Source organism: Lactuca virosa, chromosome 6 (genome assembly GCF_052849685.1).
Source record: "Lactuca virosa cultivar CGN04683 chromosome 6, Lactuca_virosa_CGN04683_v6, whole genome shotgun sequence".
NCBI classification, from domain to species: Eukaryota; Viridiplantae; Streptophyta; class Magnoliopsida; order Asterales; family Asteraceae; genus Lactuca; species Lactuca virosa.
Genome location: NC_136431.1, coordinates 18,395,678 through 18,406,778, shown reverse-complemented (window position 1 = coordinate 18,406,778; position 11,101 = coordinate 18,395,678). Strand labels below are relative to the sequence as shown.

The following is an 11,101-nucleotide window of genomic DNA, read 5'->3' as shown; positions in this document are numbered from 1 at the left end:
CATGTTCGTGTTTAATTCATTAACACTACAGGTTTTGAGCCTGCCCATGCTCCACAGGACTGTCTAGAATAGTCCATAGTTGTCATATATACTCTGTTTGGATGACTAAAACCTAATAGTACAATAGTACAATGCATGGTCTTTCACCATTATTTTATTTTCCATACCCCTTCACTGCCCAATATATGATAAAATATAGAGAGAAGTAAAGTCATATCATATTATTGCGTCTAGCATAAATACCAAGAACACATAATAAGCACAAATATCATTTAATTATCTAAATATTATGTATCAGTGTGTAAGATGAAAGTAAATATGCACTCACTTGTTAAAAGAAGATGACTTGCGATTAGGGAAGAACTTCACCTAACACCTTAGTTTTTCCTTTCAAAAGACCTAGATATGAATATTACTAAGTCTTAGTTTTATATCTCTCACGCCTATAATAACGATAGCCTAGATTCCTCATTAATCACAATGTCTACATCAAGATCTATCAAATAAGGAACAACCAAGTAAGATCATATCGAATGTAGGGTTCGTTTGTTATACAGAGTATACTGTTTGGAAATCTCACTTTAAACACCACACTAGATCTAGCCTAATCATCACTCCCGTAAGTAGATCAATTAGAATTATAACATGAAATCACTGATAAATCTTTTTTAAAGGTTCATAATAACAACAATGAACTTAAACATAAGTTACACTTAAAGTTTAATAAGCGTAGCTTAACTTACAGAGTTTCTAGAAAAAAAAAATCAGAAAGTCGCCAGTGGCGAGTCTAGAACGTAAAATCACATGGTTCACTATTTAAGTGAAACCGATAATATATATATATATATATATATATATATATATATATATATATATATATATATATATATATATATATATATATATATATAAGTTACGGGTTCAGATCGGATCGAATTGTATAAGCATAAAAATCAAATTATTTTTAAAGACATTCTTGATTGATTTCTGATACAAACAACAATCAAATAATGAATTCACATTGAAATTTTAAAAAAATAAAAAACCTAGTGTGAACTCTTGGAACAATAAAAAATGAAAAATAAATTCACTAAGTATTACCAAACATTTGATAGCTTTGCCTTTGATGCTTATAGAATAAATATTAACAAGCAATAATTAGAAAAAAGAAAAGAAAGGAAACACAACAGTGAATGCAATTAAACCTACAACTAAATTATGAATATTCAATTCACGAATTACAATAGTGATCTTTGTCGACTTTTTGATGCTCATGGAATATTGGAATCAGAAATAAAATTTCCACATAGTTTAATCAATTTTCACAAAGTTAACAAAGTAGAATATATTTACCGGCGGTTGCAAATTGGATCAGCGATTATAAAAAATTGAAGATCGAAGGTTAACGTGCTATGAAACGATTGATTTTTTGTTCAATTTTTTTTATATTGTAAATTGTATTTGACTATGCATATTGGATAATACATTAAAAGATATTGGGCTATTAAAACTTATGAAAATCAAAAATCTAATTTATACACTTTTTTTTATTGCCAAAGATATTAAGGTGGTTCATTTGTATTTTTTTTAGATAGGTCACAATTTTTAGTTTTATATAACTTGTTATACAAAAATAAAAAAAAATGTGGGTCAAGTGACCCACCATACTAAAACATAAACTCGCCACCGAAAGTCGCGGACAAAATTCCGAACCGAACACTTCTTATGTTGGGCTCTCTGACGCCCAGAATCTTGCTAAGACAAGATTCTCCAGAACCCCGAAGAAAATCCCAAAAAAAAAAAGTTGGATCTTAGAAAGTTTAGAGAGAAAGAGATTTGTGTATGAGAAATGAGGGCAAATGAGCTGTTATTTATAGGGTTATAAGGGGCGTGTTGCACCCTCATCTTGAGGCGCGTTGCGCCTAAGTCAGATGTGTCTCGTTCGTTTAGGTGCCACATGTCGCATTCTTTGTGGTCCGCGTCACCCTTCTAGCACCTATGCTATCAGATTTTTTTTCTAAAAATCGTATCTTCCTCATACGAGCTTCAGTTTCGATGTTCTTTATATACACGTGTAGCTATCAATGAATACTACAACTTTCATTTAGACTCTGTCGGATAATTTTCACTTTTTTTTAAATTTATATTTTTATAGGCTTACACTGTTAAAATCTGTATAAAAATCATAACTCTTTCATATAATCTATGTTTTCGGCTGTCTTTATGTTGACAAATTGGTATTTACGAGATCCTTAACTCTCGTTTAAATTGTTTTGGCTACATACGAAGTCAGATTTAGACGTTCTTTATATGCACATGTATATAAAGAATTATAACTTTCATCAATATCTTTTTTTATCCTAAATAATCTTCTATCAAAAATGTTATTTTATCGTTCATCAATAAATCTACTAAAAAAGGCTTATAATATGTAGTCTGCAATGTGTACGACTAACGATTATTCTGTTCGAGAATTTTAGTTATAATTATTACTTATTATATTTTAAATGTCTAGCCCGAATTTTCGGAAGTTACAATTTTTTTACTCAAAATGGAGTTTGGATTCTTCTATTATGGGTGATTTTTTGATAGCCTCCTTATGACAGTTGATTGACGATATTGGATTTGATTGGATGTGTTACACGTTGTATTAAATTAGCCCCAAAAAAGGTTTACGTTCTTACATGGCATATTAGTTTGTATCAGGTGCCTACTTGAAAAAAATTGGATAAACAAGGATTTGATCTTTGTTTCATGTTTTGTCCTATTTGTAATGAGGATATTAAAACGACCCATCATCTTTTTATTAAATGCAATTTTACAAATGAGTTTTAGGATGAAACCATTAGATTGTGAAATATTATGCGGTTACAGTCTTATATAATTATTGAGTGGCCGAGTCGAATCAAATATTGGGCAACAAAAAATACAAAATATTAAGGGTTGTTTGATAGTTGTTGATTGAGTCAGATCTGATTGAGTTAGAGACTGACTGAGTCGGAAACTTTGACTGAGTCTGCCACTAAATTAAACTTCTTTGTTTAATAATGCAATTCTCTAAGTGTGTTGAATGATAAAAATGTTCATATTACCCTTCTATCAAGCACATTGTAAAATTGACAAGTTTTAAAATCTAATGATATATAAGCATTGTTTTGGCTAAATTGCAAGAGTTTGTCAAACTACATTAAATACTATTTACAAATTAAATGAATTAACATTCAAATGACATTGTTTTGGCTAAATTATGTCCTTTGAGTTGCTTGAAATTGCTCTTGAATTTTGAATTCCTTCACAAAAGCTTGATCCAAGTCCTAACAATAAACATATATAAATTATAAATTGCAACCCCATCAGGTTGTTAATTTCATTACATAAACAAAAAGAAAAAATGCATACCAGAATTTGCATATGATTTCAGAAAATAACACAGAAATTACCAAACTCAATTTCAAGTGTTCCAATTTTTCATTAGATTTTTATAAAGATATACCATATTTTACATATAACTTTAGAAAAAAAACAAGGAAAAATTACCTAAATGGTCGACGTTGGGGCGGAGGTCGGTGGTGATGCTTGCTACGGAGGCTCTGCTTGAGCCAGAGGTGCCGAACGTGGTCGGCGGGAAGAAAAGTGTAGAAAATGTTCAAGATGACATGTGGAAAAGGAGGAAGCTGTTTGAGAGGATATGTGTTTCGATTAGCACACCAACGTCATTAAACACATCAACTATTCAATCAACATCATTTTTTTCATAGGACCGATTCATGTATTGATTACTGGGTCAGAAGCCTTTTTTGTGTATATCAAATAGGATAACCAGACCGAGTCAACCAAAAAGTGTTGGTCGGACTCGGTCAGGAGGATATCAAATAGGCCATAAGTTATGTTATGATGAATTTATTGGCTAACCTTGATTTCTTTTAGTTTTTATGAAAATTTTGGAATGAGATTTCTTTGGTTTTTAGAACCAAGAAAATGATGTTTTTTTTTCCATAATATTGATATCTTTTTATTTTATTGGGTTTCAAGAGGCTTTAAAATGTTATTTAAAGTTAATTGTTTGGCTTATGAATCTCGTTTTTGTTTTCATGACGAATTGATGTATTTTTCTTTACTAGTTTCTATTAATGAAATCTTGTTTTCGTTCAAATAAAAAATTAATTTGTATTAATATGTGTTGGTGATTTATATTACCAATGTGTATTTAAGTATAATGGATTAATTTGTTGACCAAATATAATTTTGACAAACATTAAACAAGTAAGGAAGATATGAAGTCCACACGTGTTTAAATTTGTTCAAGATTCAAAGTAGACTGTTATTTAAGGGTAAAACCCTAAACAAACGGGGATCCGGTGGAAACACCCCTGGTAACGGGGTCCAAGGGGCAAAATCCCTGGCTTTTATGACAGATTTTCAGAAAATGTACCCATTTCGACCAATTTCCAAATACTCGTTTTTATGACAGTTTTTTGGTGGTTTATGATAGTTTGAAATTGTCTTGTGACAGTTTTCAGACATATATCTTAAATCTGTTTGTGGTCAGAATCCTAGAACATCCAGAATTCATAACAATCCTCTTCTATGTTCTAGTTTCTCATTCTGAGTCTTATCTGATTGTTGATTTCGGGAGTACCACCGAAATACTTCAATTTGACAGTGTTTCACGATTCTCAGAATTTCAAAGTGCTATTACATCCCAAAAATCTAACAACATGGAAATATAAACAAGCACCCATTGGTTTGTCTTCAAGAAGTCGGTTTTGACAGGTGTTATTACGTTAAAGTTATTATATTTTCACAAAAATTCAGTTTTGATATTGTATTATTTTTATTTCAATTTCATTACTAAGTTTTTTAATTGGGGAAAATACAAATCTAACCAAAATCCTTAATTACTTAACAAAAATTAGCCAAAAAAACCACTTAGCCAAAAATAGCCCACAAAAGAGTAGTCAACTGTAGGTTGACTATTGTTTCGCCAAATCGTCTACTGTTTCGTTTTTGTATAATTTTTTTTTCACTTTTAGGATACAAAACCGTAGGTTTTTTAAAACCTACAGTTTCCTCTCGAAAACCTACGGTTTCCCCAAAACAATAGTTAAAACCCCCAGAACAGTAGATTTAAAAAAAAAAAAAAAAAAAAAAACGTATTTTTTCACCCAAAACCGTAGCTACGGTTCGGGAAACCGTAGGTTTTAAAAAACCTACGGTTTTGTATCCTAAAAATGAATATTTTTTATACAAAACACGAAACAGTAGACGATTTGGCGAAACAGTAGACGAATATCGAAACCTACGGTTTCGTGGGCTATAATTGGACATTTACTAATTTTTGACTATAAATTGCTAATGACTTCCTTAATTTGGCTATATTAGTAATTGCCCCTTTTTAATTTTTACAATGTTAACCACTTAATGGTTCAACCTAATTACCCATTGATATGACATGCTAACATGTCATTCTATGATGATGTGTTGTTGGAATGACATCTAACTTTCCGGTGAAATTACATTATGAGTGTCAAAATTTAAAAAAAAATGTAGCAACTTATGTGATAATTATTCAAATGATAACGACTTTTGTGTAACTATTAAAACTTTGTATATTCAATTTTGACACTCAAAAGTGGCGGGTCATAATACCAGGTTAGCTTCAAGACACCAAAGATTGACACGCTAACATACTATGTCAGCGCTATCACATTAAAGATTGACATGTCACCATGTCATGTCACTTGGAAACCTGATTGACTGATTACATTGCAAAAAATAGAAACTTAACAACTAAATTGAGTGTAAAAATCGAATTTTTATTAAAATATAATGACTTTTATGTAGTTTAGCCTTTATAAGATTTAATATAAATTTAGAAGCCATTCCTAAATAATTTTTGCTTCATTAGCGTATCACAAATGGTATCTCATTCGGTTAAATTTTTTAAACGCAAACATATACTTTTCTTTCGATATATAGCAAAACATTATTTTGCTCGATCAACCTAAAAGATCGATATTTTATTTAAATGATATAAAATATAGAGTTACTTACATGTTTGGTTCATGTGGTTTACTGAAGATAACAGCTTTAGTCCAAAAGATTCATTTGTCTCAGTCTTGGTCCTTGATCCAAGCCTTTTTAACATTGTTTGTCCCTCAACCTAACCTTTGTCTCTCCTCTCCCGTTAAGACCTTCAGTCATTTCACTTTCAGCCATTAATGCTTCTTTTGTAGCAGATCTAGTTATCTCTCTGTTTCATCCGAGCAAACACAAGAACACAAAGCACTCTTGGGTTTCTCCTATTCAATCGATCCAAATCCAACTTTCAAAAAATTCATGTAACCATTCTAATACGTGAATAAGCGTTTTTTGCTTGCTGATTCTTTAACCAGATGACTGTTTGTTCTAACATTTCTTCTTTATTATTTTAAAGGAAACACACCTAATCGCTAGTAGCTTGCTGATTCATTAAAGTACTGTTCTTTGCTTGCTAAAGAGAAAAGATCTAACATGATTGAGTAATATGAAATGGGAAGTCTTATCTAGTATTAAAGCTAGTGATTGCTTAACAACCCAAGAATAATCTCTATGCTCTTATAAATTTTTATAATCTTGACAAGTTAAATTGGATATAGTTTCCAACATTCCCCATCGTTTCTGATGGTATATTTCTGAAAAAATGAATTCCCTAATCACCTGTGATTTTGGGTGGTTTTTATGCATTTTGGAATATAACCAAATTAAGTATATGTAAACGAAATATAAAAAAGTGTTAATGGTTAACATGAAGAAGTAGAAAAGTAAGTTTGGTCGTCCAAGAGAGATGAATATGTAATGGCTTTGGAACAACTCCAACATTAACAGTGTTGACATTGGCTCTAGACTCTAGTGTTGATTGGTATGTTTTTTGAGAACACGATGACGACGGGCATAAGCACAATATAAAGTATCCACTATACTATATCTCTCATGTTTAGAATGGAAATAAGGGTAAAAGAATGAGGAAAAAATAGAATCGCTCCAAGGAGGAGAATATGGATGAATAGTATATTGTTACCTATAGGTCCATTAGTGAATTTTCTAAGAACACAATTTTCAAATAATGATTTATATGTAAGTTCGATTCAATTTTTGGAAACTCTACAAAGTATATATACCAAAAATAGATGAACTTGGTAAATTGCATTACATTGTGCATGGGAAACAATTGCATGTCATAGACGTACAGTACCTCTGTAATCACACGTAGATTGTCCGAAAAGTCTTTTTACTTAAGAAAAAATGATCTCACTAATGCACTCTACACTTTATGCGGATGGTGTGGTCATTTTGTTAGAGTCTTGGAAAAGATGCTCATTTAAATGAATTGCTCTAATAATGATCTAGAACCTATGAAGACCTTTAAACTTGTGAGAAAAAAATCAACTTATAACAGGTAACTAAACCCTAATAACAAAATGGAGTAGGTTACCAAATGGTCTAGTTCAAATTACAACTTCAGTCCAACTTTGTATTTTGTTGTGGTTTTTTCCTCAACTCATAAAATTGATTGATCTACAATTTTGGTCCATTTTGTTGGCAGTGTTGTCTTCATGTACAATACATGTTTTAAAAAATCGACACAAACGGTCCTCATGGTTTCAAAATTTATCACGCTGGTTATTTTGTTCAACACCATTAGACCCCCTCTTAATCAATGGTAAAATATGGTTATTTTGCCTTTTTGTTATGTTTTAATTTTATCAACCATTTTTAAACTTTAATCAATACAAAATCTTTCCTCTGCCATAAGCAGTCCAAAGCCAATTTATTGAAAATTTAACCCCAACCGAAGAAAAACAAGCAAGTGGATTTAATTGAAACTAATTAGCCATTTTGATTATTTTCTCATTTCTATGAATAAGATGAAAAATCAAATAAAGCCCTAAATGTAGGTGGTGGTCATCGTTAAAAGAAGTGAAGGGAGAAGGACAAGATGGTGGTCGGTGGTAAAAAGGAAGGATAGTATTAGTGGTGGAGGCAAAGGAGTGAGTGGGAAGGGAAGAAGACGAATTCTCAAAGCAAATTTCACAAATTCACAAAACAGTGATGGAGACAAATATTATATCATTTTCACAAAAACAGTAACCAAAAAATCATAACAAAAAGACAAATTCTCAAAGGAACTTCAAGATTCAATGCAAAAAAAAAAAGTTGCTTTAGCCGATAGTTACTGATCCACTGTTCTTTGATATTGCGTTTTTAATTCTGATAAAATCCATCCTATTTGTTATCAATCCAGACTAAGTTTTCTAAACTGTGGATTTTGTTCAGATAAATACAAGAAATAGCCATGTACATTTGTTCACTTCTTTATTATAGAATCATATACTTGCAATTTGTATTTTCATTTTTTTTTCCTTATCAAGACATTACACTTTGAACAACTGGGATTTTTTATACTATATAGCCAATCACAACTGTGTAATGTACGTGTTTAAAAGCAGGAAACTTGAAAATCTTGAAATAAAAAGCAAAGGGTTAAGAAGAAGAAGAATTAGATATAGTTTGGAAAGGCAAATATTTTTCCATACAAAATTAAAAGCAACAGGAAGAGCGTCTGAAGGAGTTCACCTTTTCCCTTTTTTTTAAAGTCTATCTTACAATAGACGCATATTAAAATTCCACACATTTTTTTTTCTTGAAATTAAAAATAAGCAAAAACCCACAAAAGGAAAAAGATAAAAAGGTGCCCTTCCTTACCAGTAACAAACACAAACACAAACACAGCAGCATCATCATCATCATCTAACCCATGGCATACTTTTGGGTCCAGCTCCTTGCAGTTGTCTCATACTTGTTCCTATCAGTCTTGTACATGTGTGCAATCTCAGGGACCAACGGGTCATCCGGGTTCGGGTCAGTCAACAGAGAGCAAATCGACAACAATACCTACACACACACAAAAGGGCAAAATCGTCATTTCACATTTCTCATTTCTTATTTCATTTTGGTGTAGTAGAATGTTAAAACCTTGGAAATGGTAAGAGCAGGGCTCCATTGTTCCTTCAAGATATCAAGGCAAATGCTGCCATTGCTGTTGATATTAGGATGGAAAACCTTTGTCCTGAAAGCTACCTGCAAAAGGGGCAAAACGGTAATATTTCTTTTAACAAACAGATCATTCTTCATTCTTCAAAATGAGTAATTTATTATATACCTTTGGTGGCTTAAATGGATAATCTGGAGGGAAATGAATGGTAACTAGAAACACTCCACCAGCATAAGGACTATCAGGAGGACCCATAATTGTAGCTTGCCAGTGAAACATATCTTCTGCCACTGGGCCTAAAAATTAGATAAAAAAAATCAAGAATCAATCACCTTCATATTCGCTTACAATCACCACCAACAGATGTTCATAAAGTCTGCAGATTCTACCAATTTCAAAACGTTACAATTGGGACACTTTTCCATGGAGGTGAGCCACAAGAAGCAACAAGGATCTGATGTGAAAACTTAAACACCTAATAGTAATAGTCTATTCAATTTCCGATTACCATGTCAATACATCATGGATCTCGTATGACTACAGAATCCTTCATGTAGCAGGTTTACCTAGAGATCGAATCATCTTTCTAGGAAATTGGACACAAAACGAAAAAACCTAGGAATTGAAGTGATTATTTCACCAACGATTAGCGATATCGCAGTTAAATCACAGCTTTAGTTTCGAATTTAAACGTAGAACGTGGTGGATCAAAAATAAGAGTCGGGGAAAACACGGAAATATGATCTGAACAGATCGATGATAATACGATACCTGCGCTGCAAGAGGTAGGAGGATCTTTCTGAAGATCCTTGAGTTCTTTCAAGATCCGCTTCGAAGCCATCCTTTACCGCCACCAGGAAATCCTAAACTTTCCGCAAACACAAACCCTAATTCAATTAAAACTCGCAAACAACACGATTGAATACATGATAGCTATATATACATGAATCCATTGAAAATTGAAATTTTTAACAGATAATTTTGAGAGAGAAGGAGAAAAGGGGGGCAAATTACCTCGAAGATCCTCACCTCTGATTATTAGAGTCTACTTTTTTTCTGAAAAATCGGAGGAAGCTTATGGTATTCGGAGAAATGTCTTTTATATAGATATTCTCTCTCTTCCGTCGGCTCTCCATTGGTCCGCATACCCTCGTCTTTTAGATTATTACCATTTTGCTCCTTCTATTTTCAGCATATTTATTTTTGGTATATTTCTAAAGATATTTGGTGGGGTTTTGGTGAAATGGAAATGAAGAATGAATAAAAGAGTTCATTCTTTTTGGAATTAAATCTCACAACCACACATATATTTGATCAAATACCAAACTCTTCAAAATATGTCATTTCCAAAGTTCAATCTCACAACCACACATAACACTTTGAAATACATATTTCCTTAAGAATGTTGTTCGAAACATTATTGTTAAAATCATAATTGTGTTCATAAAATCGTGAGATATTATAATCATACAAGTCAAAAATAATATGGATCGCGATAGGATCGATTTTATAGCAAGATTGAACCAAAAATCATATGACCCTATAATGATTCAAACATACCATTTTTCAGTTTGATCTTTAGTGTCGAAAATTGTAACCTACAAATTCTTCATTAACACTAGAAAATAATATCGCATATTAGCTCAATAATCCAACGCATAGCCTTAAAATTTATTTTTTTCTACTCGAAATGATGTCCAAACACACAAAGAAGAGTACAAATAGTGGAAGCCTTAACATATTAAAATTTATGATCAATCTCAACCATGGATCCAATTATACAAAGACTTTTATAAAATTTCACACTCATAAAGGATTAAATTGCATACTCTTGATGTCTAGAACACTACCTATGCAAATTGTAGTTATGACGTATCCACTGATACACTCAACTAGGAACCTTCATGTGTTCTTCAATGAACACAAACTCCGACAACAGAGAAGAAGAGAAAAACTTGATAAATCCAATCTCCTGATTGGTGAATTCGTTCATACTTTAAATACTTGTAAAATAAGTTTATCGTATCCGAAAACAAAGTCTAATATTACAATAGTAATGCAAATCAA

The 11,101-nt window shown here is 31.8% G+C and overlaps 1 protein-coding gene across 1 annotated transcript; it reads right to left on the bottom strand.

The window, feature by feature from the left end:
* Positions 1-8,523: 8,523 nt before the first annotated feature.
* Positions 8,524-10,163, bottom strand: LOC145119260 (ubiquitin-conjugating enzyme E2 10). The gene is made up of 5 exons (XM_079054885.1): positions 10,049-10,163; positions 9,806-9,897; positions 9,203-9,330; positions 9,016-9,120; positions 8,524-8,934 (listed from the first exon to the last, which is right to left on the bottom strand). The coding sequence occupies exons 2-5, from the start codon at positions 9,873-9,875 to the stop codon at positions 8,791-8,793; spliced, it is 447 nt and encodes a 148-aa protein (XP_078911011.1). The 5' UTR covers positions 9,876-9,897; positions 10,049-10,163; the 3' UTR covers positions 8,524-8,790.
* Between the last annotated feature and the right edge of the window lie 938 nt (positions 10,164-11,101).

Excerpts from the sequence above, each read along its gene's own strand:
- LOC145119260 (XM_079054885.1), bottom strand. The coding sequence starts at position 9,875 with ATGGCTTCGAAGCGGATCTTGAAAGAACTCAAGGATCTTCAGAAAGAT. Across the intron at positions 9,331-9,805 it reads TCCTACCTCTTGCAGCGCAG|GCCCAGTGGCAGAAGATATG; the intron begins GTATCGTATTAT and ends TCTAATTTTTAG. Across the intron at positions 9,121-9,202 it reads ATCCATTTAAGCCACCAAAG|GTAGCTTTCAGGACAAAGGT; the intron begins GTATATAATAAA and ends CCCCTTTTGCAG.